The sequence below is a fragment of the Meles meles genome, chromosome 21 (genome assembly GCF_922984935.1).
Source record: "Meles meles chromosome 21, mMelMel3.1 paternal haplotype, whole genome shotgun sequence".
Classification (NCBI taxonomy): domain Eukaryota; kingdom Metazoa; phylum Chordata; class Mammalia; order Carnivora; family Mustelidae; genus Meles; species Meles meles.
This window is the reverse complement of record NC_060086.1, coordinates 42,121,531-42,140,283: the sequence shown is the minus strand read 5'-3', so window position 1 is coordinate 42,140,283 and position 18,753 is coordinate 42,121,531. Positions and strand designations below refer to the sequence as shown.

General features: G+C 57.8%; 1 protein-coding gene across 1 annotated transcript; it reads right to left on the bottom strand.

Annotated features, from left to right (window-relative positions):
- Positions 1-2,197: 2,197 nt before the first annotated feature.
- On the bottom strand, positions 2,198-8,716 carry PRSS27 (serine protease 27). Its single transcript, XM_045992586.1, has 6 exons — positions 8,275-8,716; positions 5,361-5,387; positions 4,527-4,689; positions 3,483-3,754; positions 3,004-3,173; positions 2,198-2,557 (listed from the first exon to the last, which is right to left on the bottom strand). Exons 1-6 carry the CDS (start codon positions 8,714-8,716, stop codon positions 2,264-2,266), a joined length of 1,368 nt encoding a protein of 455 aa, XP_045848542.1. The 3' UTR covers positions 2,198-2,263.
- Between the last annotated feature and the right edge of the window lie 10,037 nt (positions 8,717-18,753).

Genomic DNA, 18,753 nt, shown 5'->3' with positions numbered 1-18,753 from the left:
TCCCAAAGGATCCCGACCAGACCCTTGCCCTGTGGCCGAGACGGGAGGATGGGGGTCGTAGGAGTGCCCCAGGGCAGTAGAAAGCTGGAACAGCCCACAAGAGGAGGCAGAGGTGGGGTGGCATGGCCTCCAAGGGGAGCCTGGTCCTTGTCCCGTCTCCCACAGTCGGTTTCATCCTGGGCTCTCCGCAGAGACAGCAGAGGGGCCTCCCTCCAGAGGCATTTAACCTCGAAGCACCCTCCATCCCAGCCCAGGGCCCAAGTCTTTTTCTGCCCCCCACAGTGGGGTGATGGATCCATCCAGGTCGGTCTCCAAGGCTGCAGGACCCAGACCAGCCCCTGTACCCCGCCAGGATGACCCGGAATTCGTCCCTAGAGGCTCCCCTCAAGAGACACGCAGCCTAGACCCTCTCCCCCTACCCCGACCTGGACCCCATCAGTGCACCTGCTGCGCACCCCCACCCCCCACCCGAGGGACTTGGAGGCCATCTGGTCTGGAGAAGGAGCTCTTGAAGCCACCTGGTCCCTAGAGGGCCACGGAGGGGCCAGCAGGGAGGTGGGGCCCTGTGAGCCTCTCCCCAGTGCCTACCCTCCCAGTCCTTCCTGCCCGGTGGTGGGGACGTGCCCAGACAAAGTGGGGCACAGAAGGGAGTTGGTATTTGTTCGCACTCTGTCCCTGGGGCGGGTTCACGGCAGGTGCTTCCTGAGTGGCTATGGATCCATTCCCGAAATATCCAGGTCTGCTTTCTTCCCAGCACCAGGCCTGGGCAAGCTGTGCCTTTGTGTATGCCGGCGAGTGTGTGCACGGGTGCGTGTGTCATACGGAGGTGTGTGCGTGCGTGTGGGAAGCAAGGCCCTGCCTTCCTAGGAGTCTCGTCCCAAGGATGGTTGCTGAGCTCACACACCAGCCCAGATACCTTCCAGGAGTCGGTCCGCACAGGAAGCCGGCGGACTGGCTGCAAGAGGGGCCTGCCCTGGGTGTGCCTGGGCCAGGGGGCGAGCCTGAGGCTGTCTCCCAGGGCGGCCTGAGCCGGGAGGCCTGAGCAGGGCCGGAGCACTCTGGGGACCTGAGCTCCAGAGCTCTGTGCTGGGTTCCTGGTGGTGACAGGCCGCACGGGGGTGGCTGGGAAGCAGGGGTGACTGCAGAGCTTGGCGGGGCTGGTGATGGATTCTTGTTCATTTCTGAGTTCTTGGGGATCCTTGTGCAAACCACTGAAGACTCTGACTAGTCTGGCCTAAACCCTAGATCCTGGGGATGGAAGAAGGAAGTGGGCCCTGGCCTGGGCAGGGGGGACCCGTCCTGCTCACCTCCAAGGTCATGAGTGGCCTGCCCAGGCAGTGTGTAGACTTGGGGCTCGTGCTGGTCCCATATCCCTGAGGTTTATGGAGGTCTGGCCTCCCAGGGTGTTGGGGCTGGTGGCCCAGCAGAACTGTCCCCCAGGCTGTTGCAAGGGGGGGGTCGGAACCTATGAGGGAGATGCGCGGGCATAGGAGCCCAGGAACAGGATCTGTGTCTCTACCTCTCCCTGCCTTGGCCTCGGTGAGTTAACCACCATCCAGTCACCTCTGAAAGGCAGGTGAGGACGCTCATCTCGGGGCTAAGAGAAGGTCACAACCTCTCCAGCGTCTCCCAGCAGACATGGGCCCCCGTTCCAGCCCCTCCACGTCCCGCAGTTTTGGACTCATCCCTGGGAAGTCGATGCTGAGGGAGGGTGTGGAGGAAAAGGAGCCAGGAGCCAAAAGGTGCCAGGGGGGCCCAGGGCACCAGGAACAGCCCTCGCGTCACCCCCGACGTTGCAATAGGAAAGCATAGCCTTGGGCGAGTCACCCTGCTGGTGAGGAGATTTAGAGGAATCTTGGGGTGATTCAGACACAGGCCATGGGGGCCATGGGAGAGCAAAGCCTTCCTTCTCTAGGAACCTCCATGGGGCCCCCGTTTTTTTCTGCTGCCCCCAGGGGTGCCCTTCAATGCACACGGTGAGGACGCTACTGGTAGACGCTGGGGCGGGGCTGGGAGCAGGGAAGCCCCTGACAGGTGTCCAGTGCACCTGCCGCAGCCCGCGGGGGAGCCTCTGCCCCCAGCCCAGCGCTGCAGCCCCCCCCCACCGCCGATCTGGTGTGCCGCCACTCACCTCCCCTTGAGGCACCTCGGAGCCAGCACGGAGGTTGGGCTTTTATTGGAGGGTGAACATAAATAAAAAATGGGCGTCCGGCGGGAGAGAACGGGAGCGCTATTTACAAATGTACATCATGGGTCCCGGGGCTCAGAGGAGGGTGAGCAGGGCTGCAAGGGCCCAGAGGACCGCGTGGGCCGCCAGGCCGGGCACGGAGTTCTGAATGGAGGGCTGCTGGCCCCGGGGCCCCCGCGGCGGGCCACCTGTCCCGGCCTTCTGGAATTGTAGTTCTGGGATGATGTGATGGATCCAGGCATGGTGGGAGGTGACCCGGATGTAGACACCCGGGCGGTTCCGGCGAGCACAACCCTCGCCCCAGCTGATCACCCCCGCCTGCAGCCACGACCGGCCCACCAGGCACACCAGGGGTCCCCCTGAGTCGCCCTGTGGGAGAAGCAGAGACATGACCAGAGCCCACGGGCCCAAGAACCAGCCTCTGTGGCACCCAGGTACACACACCCACTCCGCCTCTCCTTGTCCCCCTCCTCGCTCCTCCCGGAGCGTCCCTGCCTGGGACCCCCCCACCCCGCCACCTGCTGGCTGGCCCTTCCTTTTCTGCTCTGGGGGGCCCATTTCCCTCGCACGCCCAGACCGCCTGTTCTGATTCGCCTCCAAGGGGCTTTCAAAGGTTGCAGGCCCAGTGCACCCCAGTGAACCGGACGACCATGCTGGGTGGGGTCCTGGGGTCTGCGCTTCCCAACTGATGGAATGCCAGGCTCTGGGGCGGACCCGCCTACAGGGGCCTCCTGGGCCCAGCCAGGCTGGCTCCCGCCTCGACCTGGGCTTAGGGAGCAGGGCTCAGCCTCCGGCACAGCCCACCTGGCCCCTACCTTGCAGGCGTCCTTCTTGCCTTCGGCAAAGCCGGCACACAGCATGTCATCCTTGATGGCTTTTGGCTGGAAGCCGGACTCAGCATCTTTGCTGTAGAGCAGGTTGCACCTGGGTGTGTCGATGATGGGCACTGCGAGCTTCTGCAGGACCCGCGGGTTGGGCAGGCGGTCTGGGAGGGGCAGGACAGCCTGCAGCTCAACGCACCGGCTGACCGAGCACCCCCCGGGCCTACGCTTTCAAGAACCACAACTCTGTCCCTCGTTTCCTTGCTTGGGTTTGGACCTGGGCTCTTGCTGCCCCCCTTCTCCCCGCTTGCGCACGGCTCCTTGGAGCTCACTTTCCTGTACCCCCTCACCCCGTCGGAGAGATGCATGCGTACCAGTCAACAGAAAACGAGTGTTGGTCGGAGTAGTTCCCCCCACCACACACTGCCCTTCTGCAGGCCTGTCCGCACCCTCCCCCGGCTCTGCCCCATTACCTTCCTCACTGGGGCTGCCCCAGCCGGTGACCCAACAGTTCATGCCCGTCTCAAAGACGACCGAGGGGTCAGGCACACACACGGGGAGGATATAGTTGGTGAAGGTCACCGGGGCATCCAGCTCCACCAAGGCCACGTCGGCACTGGACGCCATGCCCTGGTACAGGGGGTTGCTCTCCACCCGCTTCACCCGGGCGTACACGGCGTGTGGGCCTGGCCTCACCAGCTGCCGCGCCCCAAGCAGGACCTGGTACAGGGACGTCTGGGAGGTGCTGGTGGGAGAGAGCAGAGGGCTGGTGTGAGGCAGAAGAGAGACTGGGAGGGGTCGGACAGAGCTGCGAAACAGGGAGGGGCTGCGTGGTCCCTCTGAGACCAGCCCTCTCCCCGCGGGCCACCGAGCCTGCCCGAGGTCCTCAGAAACATCCTCCGGGGTGGGGGTGGGGGGCGTACGGTGGGGTTAGAAGCTGAAGCAGCTTTAATTCCTGACTTGAAGGTCCACCCTTGACGAGCCCGATGGCCTCGGGCAAGTCACCCGGCACGTTCCCTGGGACTCAGTTTGCTCCTCTGTGACCGTCCCTACCTGGAAGGCTTGGCAGAGCTGCCACCCCCAGGCTCCAGCGGGGGGCCAGCCTGCGAGCCTTGCGTGAGCAAAGGATCTGCTCCCTCTGAGCCCACATTTCTGAACCTCAGATGTCAAAGCATCTCAGCACTGGTGAGGCTGGAGACCAGGTGGGGGTCTGGGGCCAGGCGGCTCCAAGTCTGGTGGCCTGGGGGACCTCAGCCCGCGGGCTCGTCTGGAACCCGAATCCCAGTGGGAAAGGGAGTGTCCTGGATTCGAGGGTGGGAGGGGGGCAGGGAAGAGAGCCAGGATGTGGGCTGAGCCTGCCAGATGGCAGGGCCACGGCCCCAGGCCTGGCAGAGCGCCTCACTGGCGGGACCAGTGGGGGAGGAGGGTCCTCCCTTGGGGCCATGGCGCTGTCCGAGGTGCTGGAGCCCCGCAGAGCCCCTGCGGGTGTGGAGGGAGCCTGGGGCCCGCGGACTCACTTGGAGAAGCAGTGCGCGGCCGTGAGGACCCAGCGCTCTGTGATGAGGCTGCCCCCGCAGAAGTGGCTTCCGTTGCGCTGGATGCTGACCTGCCAGGGCCACTCGCCCTCCAAGGCGTCCTGGCCGCCCACCATCCGGTTCAGCATTCTCGGGCGCCCGCACACTAGGGGACAAGGCCGGGCGGCACTCACTGGGAGTCCATCTGGTTCCTAGCCCCACACTCCCGTTTCCACTTTCTGCCTGATTCTGGGCCCTCTTTACCCTTGACGTGCCGGGAGACCTTGGGCAGGTCAAGGGTGTGGGCGACGGGTCACAGGCAGACCCCTCCCGGGTGTGGGAAAGTCCCCCTCCCCCGCCCTTCACCTCTGAAATGGTGACCTCAGGCCTACCTCCCCAGTCATGAGACATGGAGAGGATTCAGATAATTCTTGGAAAGGTTTTGACCCAGGGCCTCGCAAACAGGCTCCGGGAGGGACAGCAGGCACTGGGACACCCACACACGTAGGTGACCCTGTGGCGTCTGTTATTGTTACAGCAGAACGATTTTAGATGGCTCTTAGCCTCTCCACTGACACGCTTCCCTGCCTGCCTCCCCTGTGCGTCATGCCTCGCTGGGCTCCTGTGTCCTCTGTACCGCGTGTCAGGCCTTCCTCCTCCTCTCCCGTCTTGGCTCTCATTCTGCGGAGCCACAGCTGTTCCTAACTTTAGGGTTCCCCGTGCCCCAGCCCTGGATTCTGGGCCTCGCTCCAGGGGTGTGTGTGAACCTCTGGCCAGTCTTGCTGCTCTCAGACCGGCCCCTGCCCTTGACCCCATCCAAGGGCCTCGGATGCTTACCACTTGATGCCGCGACTCCCTGAGTCCCTGGAAGTGAGGAAAAAGGGGGTGATCAGCCCGCTTTGCCAAAGCCGAGGTCTGCCTCTCCTCAGACCACTGCTGATCAGCGCAGCCCCTCCTCCTCCTTAAGGTTCTTCCCGGAGTCTTGCTCAAGTCTCTACGGTCCCCAGGGAGTAGAGAGAAGCCAGCCTGTGGCATCATGGGTCAGTCCCCCCAAAGATTCCAGACCCCTAAGTACCGAACACCCGTCTGGCATCTCAGTGTGTTCTGTAGTTGGAGCCTGAGACCCCCTGCTGGGCCACCCGCCCCCCCAGGGGAGGAGAAGGCAGAGGGGTCGGAGGAGAGCCGTCTCCCCAGGACCCGTCACCCCACACATCTCTGGACGCAGTGAGGCACACAGGAAACCTCCACCCCAGCCCAGTGTCAGCACACTCTAGAAACACCTGCCGGTCTCCCAGCGTCTCCAGCATATCTGGTTGACTGGGGGGTGGGGAATCTGATCAGAGCTGAGGTGGGGAGAAGCTGTCCAGTGAGGGTTTGGCAAGTTCATTCTGACCAGAGGAGGTCAGCAGGCCCCCGGAGGGAAGGGGCTGCGGGGGCGGAGCCATGCCTCTCCATGATGTTGGGGCTTTCACAAGGCCCCCCATGCTTCCTACTAGAGCACCGGTCTGGGGGTACACTCCCCAGTGCTGAAGTTGGGGTTGGACGATGAAGCTGTGACGGGGAGGAGGTGGCCCCAGGGGGCTGAGCAGGCACAGGCAGGACTGGCTGTCTTCGAAGCAAGAGTGCCAGGCAGAAGTGTGGGGGTGAGCATGCTGCCCAGGCCAGTGATGGGGACGGGAAGTCTGCCCTGGACATTCCAGTGCCTGATTTGTGTTAACAGGTGCCCTTCTAGAGTGCAGGTGTCCCCTGGGAGGGCTGTTCCCTCCAGCCCCCTTACCTACTATAAAATAATTGGACTGAAGACACCCGACCAGCCGCTCTTCCTAAGCCCTGACGGTTCTGCCCTTGGTTGATGCCAGTCCTTGTGGGCACTGACGTCCCTTCAGGCTCATTCCCTCCCTGCGCAGATTCTCCAGGGCCTTCTGGTTCCCCCCACAGTCAGCCCCCCTTCCCTTACATGCAGCCGGGTCTGCGGGCCGCACCCAGGATCAAGTACGCACTCCTGTGGCCCAGTGGACCGCCCTCTTGAGTCTTTGCAGACTTCCTCAACCCAGCTTCATGCGACTCCTGCTTCTCATAGAGGCTGAGCCTTCTGACCTCTGGGTGCTTGCTAACAACACTCCTCTGCCTAGAGGACCTTTCCTCCTAGTCCCTACTCATGTGAATCCTACGAATCCTAATCCAGATCAAGGCCCAGGAGAAATGCCACTGCCTCCAAGCAGCCCTCCTGGCTTGTGCAGTCTGTCTAGGAAGCCTGCCTCCTGCTCCTGAGCTCTCCATCCTTCTGCTGGGCCACACAGAACTCTGCCCACCTCACTGTGGAGGGAGTATCATGGTCTCAATTCACCTAGGGACCCAGGAGCTCAGTCCAGGTGGAGCCCCCTTCCAGGGGCCCTGAGCCCAGGGAATGTACAGAGGAGAGAAGGAGAACAGCTTGGGGGCTGGGCTGACCAGGAAGGCATACTGTGGAGTCCTGGGCTCTGCAGGGTGGGTGTCCTGTCAGGGGCTGGGTGAGCCACCTGGGGTGTCGGGCCCCCCATTTGGGCCAAGGTTCCCATCCTCCTGTACCTGGTCAGGCTCGGCTGGTGGGGATGGGAGAGACCCAAGGTTCTAGTAGGTGGGGGGTGAGGATGGCGTTGAAGGAGTCCACAGCCTCTGCTCACGGCTGTTTGTGGATGCACACTGCTGTCTCCACTTTGGCAATGACCGTGATTACTCACCCCATTAGGAGCAATCATGGCATTACACCCCAAGGGGAGATGGGCTCCCTCCAAAAATGTCATTATCCCTGTGCCAGGAAGCCAGGAGGCAGAAGCCAGGCAGCGAGGGTTGGGGAGGCCCCGTGGAGCCTGGGGAGACAGGGGCCTCCCCACTGAAGTGCCACGCTGGTGTCCTCTGACCCCTGGGAGGAAGCCTGGAGCCGGCAGAGTCGAAGCCTGGGGTGACCTGGCCCGGCCCTGGGAGGTGACTTGAGGACAGGGAAGTGAGGCGGCACCGGGCCGGCCAGGCTAGCCCAGGAATGCAGGAGGGTTTCCTGGGCAGGGAGCACCTGCCCTGTGGGAAGGGGCCTGGCAGGTGGGGTCCCCCTGGCTGGCACCTGCTGACCCTGACCCAGGGTTGGTGGAGGGGAAAGAGAGGCGGGCCTTGCTCCTCCCCAGACATCCTCCCTGCCTGGCGGGAGCAAGAGCCTGCACCCCTCGCCCCCCCACTCCACGGTGAGCCCCTTCCGGCCTCCTGGGGGTTCCCGGGCCCAGGTGGCATCTCAGCCACCCCTCCCCCCGGGCCCAGGTGGCATCTCAGCCACCCCTCCCCCCGCCCAACACAAGGTGATCCAAGGCTTTGGAACCCAGGGGCCCCAAGTTCAGATCCTGCACACGTGCAGCCCCGTGTCTTTGTCTGGGCACGGGAAGAGACTGAGATGGGAGGAAGCAGAAACCCCAAATCCAGAGCCCGGCTCGTGAGCACAGAGAGGACGGGGGAGGGGGGTGTGTGCAGAGGCAGGAGAGCCCCTCCCGTGTTTCTGCCACAGGGGCCCCCAGCCTCATCCTGCCTTCCGCACGTCGCTGCCCCAAGAGCGAACCTTGGAGCCTTCCCACCTGCCCAGCAGTGCCCGCTGGGGCCGGAAAGGGAGGCTGGTGCTGCAGTCCCAGGTCGGGCTGGGGAGTGGGGGATTTTCTCCAGCCCCAGGCAGCACAGAGGGCGCCCCTCTGGGCAGGAGGCGGACCGATTTCCTGCAGCACCCAGTACTCACCAAACCACAGCAGCCACAGGAGCAGGGCCATGGCTGGCTGCCACCTCACGGTCTCAGCCTGGCGGGGGCACCGGGCCGGAGCGCAGCGGGGGCTGGAGGTCCGTGAGCACTGGCTCAAGGTGCAGGGCTCCATGAAGTGGGGTTTTATGCTGGAGCTGAGTGTCGGCTCGGCTATGCCACCCGACCTGTTGGCCCGGCCCGCCCAGCTCCTCTCCACGGAAGGAGGTGCCCCAGAACTCCAACTTCTCCATGACCTCTGCCTGAACCCCGAGAGGGCAGACCCCTCACCCCAAAATACTGTAGAGTCTTGGGGCAGGGGTGTGCCTGCCCCATTCAGGTGCTTGTGGTCTGGGATTCCACCATCACTGACCAGACACCCCCAACTGGCCACAGGCCCCACATGAGCTGATGGCAGGCCCACCACCCGCCCTGTTTCATTCATTCATCCACTGGTTCATTCATTGATGTACTGAGCACCAGCTTTGTATCGGGGCATCAGGTCTGTGGTTTACCCTGATGAGGACGGGGACACGGAGAAGTCCGGGTCACCCCTGCTTACAGAACGAAGGGCAGGGGTGCGCTGCGGGTGTGGGGGCCGTATCCCTAGCTGACCCCAGCATCCCTCACGGGCCCTTGCCCCGGGAGAACCTGCGTCCCGGGACCCCCCCAACTAGAGTGGGCCCGACCCCCGTCCCGTCCCCCAGGCTGCACCCTTCTCCCGCGTGCCGTGGGCGGGGGGGCTTCCCGGCACCCGAGGGCCGGCGCGGGCGGGGCGGAAGCGCGTTCTGGGAAGACCGGGCCGGTGGGCGCGGCTGCCGGGCTCCGGGACGTGCGGCCGCGGCGGAAGAGCCTCCGGAGGAAGTTATTTGGGGCACGGGGCTGACGTCAGGGCCGGACTCGGGGCTGGGGCAGCCACTCCCCGCCCGGGCCGCGGGGGTCCCGGCTCGGGACCGGGTGCGGTCGACCCCGCCAGCCCCGGCGGGTGGGCGCCGGGCCGCGGACGGAGCCCTGTCTCGGTTCCCCCGCCTGCGCAGCGGGTGCGGGCGCGGACCGGGGGTGAGTGGGGACGGGGTCGCCGGCTGCGGGGCGCGCTGGGTGTGCGGCGGCCCCCGGCCCCGGCCCCGGCCCGCGTGGCGCGGCGGGTCGGCGCGGGCCTGCCCCCTGGTGGCCGCGGGCTGCAGCGCGGGGCGCGCGGACCCGGCCTCTCCCGGGCACCCCGCCCCGCCCCGGGTTCTCGCCTCGGTCCCCCTGCGGGGGCTCGTCACCCCCAGTTCGTTCGCCGGTTCGTCGCTTGCGCACGGTTTCCTGGGCGCAGGCGGTGCCCGCCACCACCGACCCCGCCGCCGGGACTGCCGAGGCGGACAAAGCAGACGCAGCCCCCAGCGCGGAGACCACGCGGCATGCTTTACGGGGGGAAATGTCTAATCGTGCACCGTGGAAAGTGTTTCAAGACGACACCCACTTGACTCATAGGCTTTGCTGAGAAAGGTCCGGCCTCCTTAATCAAGTAAATGCAAAGCAGAGCCAGCCAGGAGAGGCCGGTTCTCCCGCCGGGAGTTAGCAGGTGGCCAAGGAATGCTGCCGGTCGGGCCGCCGGCGGGCGCAGCTCTCCGGGAGCTGGTCGGGCCGTGGCTTCGGCTTTTCCAAAGTTATTTCCTTCGATGCAACGACGTGGCTGCTGGCAGGCTATTCCAGGAGGAAACTCCGAAATACGGAGAAAGCATTAACGGGTTCGTGTGCCACGTTGCATTTATATGGCAAAAGCAAGCAAACAAACAAAAAACACCAAACAAATCAACAAAACAGAAACTAGTCGGGCCGTGAGTAGAATTCCCAAGTACAAAGACGTTTTCAGTTCTAGAACAACATCAGCGACATCGTCCAGCACCCAAAAGAAAAGGGGACAGAATGTTCAGCAGTGACTAGCTGGGAACATGTCTGTAAATCAGGTGGTTTCTTTCGAAAGCAGGTGACAGGAAGGCCGCTTAGATTCATGGAACACAAGGGGTGTTCACGGAACATTTGGTGGCTTGGTGGGACCCATTCCGTGGGACCTTGCTGCGATGTTCCAGTTGAAGGAAGAGAGGCAGGATCCTGGGTGGCTGCCTTTGGCTCTCTGGCCCCAGGATGCTCTCTGCCTCTCTCTGCGGTGCCCAGGATGACTCCACAAGCCGGGAATGTGGCTGCCAGCTAGAACGTCTTCCCCTAAGGAAAACCAGCTGAGAGGAACAGAGCTCCTTTTCTGCCCCATTCAGATGAACCACCCCAGGAAAGGACATTAAATGGCCAACTTGTCTCCTGGCCGTGTGATCGCCCCAGGCTGGTCCAATGCCGCCACATGGCCACAGGACAGAATTTTTTAAAAAATAAAGATTGTATTTATGTATTTATTCCAGAGAGAGAAAGAGAGCACAACCAGGGGGAACAGGAGAGGGGGAGGGAGAAGGCTCCCCACTGAGTAGAGAGCCTGACATGGAGTTCATCCCAGGACCCCAAGATCGTGACCCGAGCCAAAGGCTGATGTTTGAATGGCCAAGCCACCCAGGTGCCCCTAGGACAGAGTTTGTTATTAGAAAGGAAGAGGGAAAGATACCAGTCAGTAAGAAGCAATAACCACCACACTCTCCGTGAACATGGGAGTCAAATAAAGACATTTCCGGACATGGGACATCTCGAAAAACTTAGCCCCCATGCACTGTCCTCGGGAAGCTGCTGGAGGGGAGATGCTGTCTGACTGTGGGAGTGCAGCAAGGAATTTAGGAAATGTGTGCTGCGGAACACGGAGCTCCAAGGCAGAAGAGTGGTGAAGGGACACTCTCAGATGCTGGTGGGGGGGAGCTGGAGGGACAGCTGTGCTCCGGGCAGAGAGGCAGGCAGTCCTCACTGGGACTCTGGGACACAAGCAGCAGGAATGCCAGCATCGTCACCATCAGGCCATCTGCCACGGCATGTGCTCCTTTCAGTCTCGTGAACCGACCGAGGGATGTGCTCCGCCAAGACAAGATGGAAGCCGAGACAGAGGAAGACCTGAGATCCGAGACACGGAGTCCGCTCCAGGAGAAGGGCAAACGGCATTCCAAGGATAATGACTAATGGGATGTCCTAGAGAGGAGGGAATCTCATGGAGGGATGTGGTGAACCAGGAGAAGGAGCAACTGACGTAGTCCCTAACGGGACTGACCTTGTGTAGATCAGGAAAGTGTGGGTAGGTACAAAGGAAATGAACACCACCAACAAAAGCAATCATTAACTTCAGGGAGTCAAGCTAAGAAACACAGGAAATACACTGCAAGGCGTGCCAAATGCCCCCAAAGCCTCATCCCATTCTGGGATCCCAACACACACGGCGAGGAAGGGACAGGGCAGCCATCATCCGTAACCACACAAAGCGTCGCTGGTCCATAGCAGTTCTGAAATCCAGCTGGGCACGTGGTGCTACTTTCTCCGACTGGAAGCAGGGAGTGTGGCTTGTCTGGAGTCCCTGGAAGTCGTTCTTCATGACTCTCCGTACCACCCTCCAGGCTTTGGGCTCTGGTTTCTGAATCATCTGTCCTTTTCCATAGGAAACCATCTGTCTATAGTAGGATAATTTTCTCCGCCAACCTGTTTCTTATCTGTAGAAAGCTGGGAATCTAAAGAACCCTCCTTTCATTCAAGCTTGTACAACATGCTGACTTCTCCTGAGAAGTAAGGGAGGCCAGAAGACAGTTGCCCCCCCTTCATGTTGGAATACCATGAAAATGATGGTAGTGGCATTGATGATACTGTCCACCCAGAATCTATAAACCCCACATCCTATGAAAATACTCTCCAAGAATGAGAGGGAAAACACAATGTCAGATAAATGAAACTAAGAGAATGGATTGCCCATAGGACTTGCCCTATAAGAGAAGCCAGAGGAAGGTCTCAGACTAAAGGTACAATGATCCCAGATGAAATCACAGATCTTCACAGAGTCAAAAGGGGCCCTGGAAATGGAAACTAGGTAGGTTAATATAGAATACTGGTTTTTTCCTCCTTGTTTCTTTAAAATACAGGAGGATTTAAAGCAAAAACTATGTTTTGGGGTCTGTAAACATGTAGATACAAGGCATATGACAACTATAAAGTACAAGGCAAGAAAATGACCTGTATGATTACAAAGTTTGTACATTTTGCATGAATTGGTTCACCAAGAACTTTACGTAGACTGTGAAAAGTGAATAGTTTCCACTTTTTTGCATTTGTTTTTCAGGCATCTCATGCATTTAACCCAAACTCCCAGGTAACCAATACCTGATTAGGAACCTTTTGTATTAAATTCTCAGAAGACACCCAACACTCTGGGTGTCACTGGTTGGTACAAGAATTCCCACCCTAGCTAAGAATTATTTAAAAAATTGCATACCTGGGGGCACCTGGGTGACTCAGTGAGTAAAGCAGGTACCTTCAGCTCAGGTCATGATCCCGGGGTCCTGGGATTGAGTCCCCATGGGCTCCATGATCAACAGGGAGTCTGCTTCTCCATCTCCCTTTGCCCCTTACCCTGCTCGTGCTCTCTCTCTCTCTCTCTCTCTCTCTCAAATAAATAAAATCTGTATAAAAAATTGTATACCTGTAATTTATCTTTGACTCTGACCCAAAAAAGAGGTAAAACCAACCATTAGTTGTTGTTGTTGTTTTTTTTTTTGCTTTTTTTAAAAGATTTTTAAAAATTTATTTGACAGAGAGAGAGAGAGCTGAAGGCAGAGGGAGAGGGGGAAGCAGGCTCCCTGCTGAGCAGAGAGAGCCTGATGCAGGGCTCAGTCCCAGGACCCTGAGATCATGACCTGAGCCAAAGGCAGAGGCTTAACCTACTGAGCCACCCAGGCACCCTAGTTTTTAAAAGCCACTTGAGAAAGTTGACTGATCTGACCGGCCCTCGACACTTATTCTCCTAGGTAGGCCTTGTTTGACTAAAACATTGAAGACAAAATATACTCCTCCTCTTTCTCACAATAGCTGTGATTGTTCTTGGACTAAACTTTTTGTACTTTTGGATACTTGGGTGCTCAGAGATCGCCCCAGAACCATTATCCTGAACAGGCATCCAACAAATCACAACATGTCCACAAAAGACCAAGCCTCAGGGTCAAATATGGTCTTTTAAGAGCTTGTGGGACTTTCCTCTGGGGGGGGGTTAGTGTTGAGAAATTTTAATGAGAGAAATGGTGCTCACCTGGGTGAGCTGAGAAGGTACTGCAGGATAAGGACAGATGTCATGTGACCTGTCACCTATGTCCACCAGGCGATTCTCCAGATTTTCTCAGCATTCCTAAACAAGGGCAGTTGTCTTCTCTGATATCTCTAGAAAACCTACTCAGGGACAGAAGAACCAGATCTACCGCTCTGCCGATGAAATGACCTTGCAGAATGTGAAAAACAGATTCACTTTTGCTAAACTGTAGAGTTTGTTCATCCTTTTTCTTTTTCTCTCTTATAAACATTTACTTGTCTATTTATTCATCCAGCACTATTGAAGTATAAATCAACAAATAAAAATTGTGTATCTTTAAGGCGTACAGTGTGGTCTCATATATGTATACATTGGGATGCGATTACCACAATCAAGCTAATTAACACACCCTTCACCTCCTGTAGTAACCTTTTGTGTGTGTTGTGAGAATACTTGAGGTGTGATCTCTTAGCAGATTTTAAGCATTTTATTAACTATTTATTAACTATTTTATGAACTATTAACTATTATTAACAACAGTGTCTGTGCTGTGCATTAGATCCCTAGAATTTATTCATGTTACAACCGGAATTTTGCACCCTTTGACCTTTGTCTCCCCGTTTCCCCCACCTGCAGTCCCGGCAACCATCGGCTCTGCTCCTGTGAATGACCTTTTCAGATTTCACATATAAGTGAGATCAGACAGTTTTTCTGTATCCCTAATCTTTCTGTATATATTGTGTATATTCCTAACAGATACACGCAGATGGATCTTATTTCAAAGTCACTTCAAATCAGTGGGGGAATGAAATAATTATTCAGTAAGTGTCATTGAAAAAAAGTTAGCTGATACATAAAAATACTTTCCATCATCCACAAAAATGCTTTTAAAACCCTAAGCTATAAACATATTGGAAGAAAATATAGAATGTGTTTACAACCCCGGAATACAAAAACAGAATGCAAATGTCATAGAGATTAAAACAATGGGTACCTGGGTGGCTCAGTTGGTTGAGTGACTGCCTTCAGCTCCGGTCATGATTCTGGAATCCTGGGATTGGGCCCCATATCCCCTGCTCTGCAGGGGGCCTGCTTCTCCCTCTCCCTCTGCTTGGCACTCCCCCAACTTGAGCAGTTTTATTTTTTTAATTTGTCCTAGGGAATGATTTTGAGTCATACATTCAACTAGACAAATTTGGGTAGAATTTACAAAATAGAGTGTGTGAATGAAAGAGAAAAAGAGCTGGCGAAAGACAACTATCATATGATCTCTCTGATATGAGGAAGCGGGGGGTTTGGGAGGTAGGAAAAGAATAAATGAAACAAGATGGGATCGGGAGGGAGACAAACTATAAGAGACTCTTAATTTCACAAAACAAACTGAGGGTGGCCGGGGGGGAGGGAGGTAGGGAGAGGGTGGTGGGGTTATGGACATTGGAGAGGGTATGTACTATGGTCAGGGCTACTTTTGGCGATTCACAGACCTGTACCCCTGGGTCTAATAATACATTATATGTTTATAAAAAATTTTTTTAATTCAAAAAAAAAAGAGAGAAAGAGAGCATATGTGTGTTTGAAGAGAGTTTGGGGCATAAGAGCAGGAGGTACAAGGTACAGAGTCAGGCCGCGAACAGTATTCCTTTCTGGCAGGAGCACGGAAGGAAGGTGGGAGATACGGCTGGAAAGGTGAGTGTCACTGCAGATACAGAGCTCACGACTGGAGAATAATAGAGAACACACCCCGACTCCACTCTGTGGGGACTGGCTTCTTGCCCCCTACAGCTGATGGGCGATCTCCCATTCCCCGCCCCCTTCGCCTCTCTGTTCCAGTCCACTCCTAGACCCTCTACAAACAAGGCCCTTTGCCAGGGCAGTTTGTCAGCCTGGGAACTCCACCCCCTTCCTCCTTTTGACAACTTCCCTCTGCCCACAAGCCCCACTAGTCCGGGCTGGGTTACAGCTTCCTTACCTCCTCCAGAAAGAATGAGTCACCCTTGGCACTTTGATCTGCGTTTTTCAATGCACTTATCACACTCATAGTAATTGTCTGTTTACTGTCTCTTGGCCCATTAGATTGAACTCCCTGGAGCCATGCATTATGGCTTATGCTCATCTCTGCAGTCCCGTCCCTCTGCAGGTCTGACACAGTGGGTACTGAACAAAGTCCCAAATGAACAGGCCGGTCTCCTGGTGTCGGTTCATCCCTCTCCTCAGGCTGTCCCTCCATACGGGCATGATTCTCATCCGAAAGCAAAGTTTGGATTTTATCACCCCAATTCAAAATCCTTTCCTGCTGACATTCACCAGGGAACACCTTTTGAGTGTTGGCATTCACGGCCTTGCACCGGTGCAGTGAAGGCTGTTAGGACAATTAGAGAAAGGTCAGGTGAGAGTCACGGTCAGGGTCAGGGTTAGGCAAGCCGACCTTAAGTAAACTGACAGCCCAGGGTAGCAACCCTTCCTTCCTCAAACATGCCCTGCGCGCACCATGGTCAGAACCCACAGGAGGCCTTAATAAAGAGGAGGCTGGGGCGCCTGGGTGGCTCAGTTGGTTAAAGCCTCTGCCTTTCACTCGGGTCATGATCCCAGGGTCCTGGGATCGAGCCCCGCATCGGGCTCTCTGCTTGGCAGGGAGCCTGCTTCCTCCTCTCTCTCTCTGCCTGCCTCGCTCCCGACTTGTGATCTCTATCTGCCAAATATATAAATAAAATCTTTAAAAAAAAAAAAAAAATAAGAGGAGGCTGATTCCGTCCCTGGGTAAATCCAAAAAAGCCCTGGGCCTTATTTTCTTGAATGTCTATCCTGGTTGTTGTGTCACTAAGTGTTGTGCTGGGGAATGTTTACCAACCAGCTCTGGGGGAGCGGGGTGGAGGTGTGGTTATTTCTAGAGTCCCCCAGTGTTTATTATGAAAATCGGTAAAAAGGAAACCTCCTTTAGACGGCAGTCAGGACGCCAGCAGGGGGCACTCTCAGCCCTGGCACTCAGGAACAGCCGCACCAACACACCCCGCAGGTGGATGCTGCTTTACTATTCCCGCAGGAGGAAGGTTTCCACTTGCCCTGGCAACAGCCCAGCCAATGAGAAGCCCCCACACTTAGAACTCCCGGTTTACTCCAATGGACGTTTAGTTTACAACAGTCCGCCCGACCTCCCTCTCCCGGTTGCTCCGGGACCTGCCAGGGAGGAAGCTTCGGGCGCGCGCCACCGCCCGGTCCCTGAGTTCGGGGGCTGGAAGTAAACGTCCTCAAGCACGCAGAGCGGACAAAATGCAGACACGAAGTCTGTAGCGCGCAGGGCAGAGTAAAAAGTAGCACAACAGTTGGGAAGAGGGTTTCCAGTTTGCTTGTTTCTGATGTAACTGAGTTGTAGGTCTACAGAACTGTTTAAAGATCAGGAGCATATGCCAGCCGGCTTGCAAGATGTCCAAGGGGGCTCTCGGGCCTGGCACTAGCCGGTGCAGCACGCGCCCGGCTGCGCGCCCCCCGTTCCTGGGGGTTCGTATTCTAGTTCTTGAACGGGGGCAGGTAAGAGCTGGGGGGCTCCCGGCCACGCCGGACACAGGCCTCAGCTCCGAGTCGGGGGGCGTCTCCCCTCCACCCCGGCCGGGGTCCCCTCCCGAGTCCCGCACCGGGCAGGGCCCACGCGGGTGCCACCCGATCTCTCCGCGCGCCGCTCTCCGCGTGGCAGCCTCGCGCGCACACCTCCCCACCCAGCAGCCCCTGCGGTCGGAAGTCGGTCCGCCGCGTTCCCGGCACTCCCCGCGCGGTGGCCGCACTTCCGGCGGCTGGGGAACCCCTGCGAGTGCGCGTCGTTCGTCGCTAGGAGTCCGTGAGTCACCGCGGAGTGGCGTGTGTTTTCCCGGGTGCTGAGTCCGGCTGGATTAGTGCGCAGGGACGAGCCACCGGAGCTTCCTTCTGAGTCAGCGGCGCCCGGGGGATGAGGCAAGGAGGCTGCAGGCAGGGGCGCAGACCAGGGCAGGGCCCCGCGGGCGGTGGGGGGGCCGGGGGGCTGCCTTCTCCTCCCGCGGCGCAGGCGGTTCTCGTGACCGTGGGCAAGGCACCGCGCCCCGCTGGGCCTCACTTTCTGCAGCAGACGCCGCTTTTCTTCCTTCACGCCGTGCTCTGAGGCAGAGACGTTCGCGCCAGCGCGGTCGCCACCGAGTCACATGCTGGGAACAGCGTCGAGAGCACCTGTTGCTTGTCTTGTGCAGGGGGAGCGCGATGTGGAAAGCGTTCTGAGTCGAGAGGAGGTGGGAGGGCACGGTTGAGGTACTGAGGTTTGGGGCCAGCTTGAGGCCTTTTGGAGGCAGGATTTAATTCGGATTGGGTGAGATTCGGGCTACCTAGTTGAGCATGGTCAGGCACAAAAGTTAAGGATTTGTGGTCCAGTGAGGTGAGGGTTTCCAGTCTTGGAGCTCCGACTGTTGTTTAATGCAAACTGTTGAAAGTTGTGCGGGTGTTTTGTTTTGTTTTAAGGTTTTATTTGTTTGAGAGAGAGCATGAGCTGGGGGCGGGGGCAGAGGAAGAGGGAGAAGCAGAGGCAGACTCCGTGCTGAGCGGGGCGCCCCACGCAGGGCTCTATCCCAGGAATCTGAGATCATGACCTGAGCTGAAAGCAGAGGCTTAACCCGCTCAGCCACGCAGGCGCCCCGAAAGTTGTGCGGTTTTCAATGGATTTTTGAGAAGTGGGAGAGTCAGTGTATTTGCACCTTTTGTTTCCCTGGGCAGGTGTTCCTGGCATGGTTAAGTCCCAATAATAGTCACGTTATTTTGCCTCAGCGGATGAGTCACCATCCTTGGTTATTTGCACCCAGAGGAATCCTGCATGGGGTTTGCTTACCTGTAGAGTGGGGATCAGGTCGCAGGGGGAGGGGCAGGAGCTGGACATTCCCTGAGAAGACCAGGGTTTCAGCCTATGCTAGCCTTTTGGTATTGCAGCACCGTGGGGCTCATAAAAATGTCTGAGTCCTGAAAAACAATTTTTTTTTTTTTTGGAAAAACAATTCTTATTCTCACGTAGGAAAAGGGAGCTGTCAAATTGAAATGAATAGATGCTTATTAATACCTCGAAAGCATTACTGTTCACCAGCCAGCAGCAACTCAAAGCATATAGTTACGGTCCGTTGCATTACCCTGTAGGGAGAGGTGTGGGTGGGTGTGATTGAGGCCATATGGTCAGGGGTTATCAGAACCTTAAAATGGCCCTGGGGCATTGGACTCCTGGCCTTCCACGTCCCCTGCTGCTCCCCTCTCTGAGCTTGTTTCCTCATCTGTACAGTGGGGAA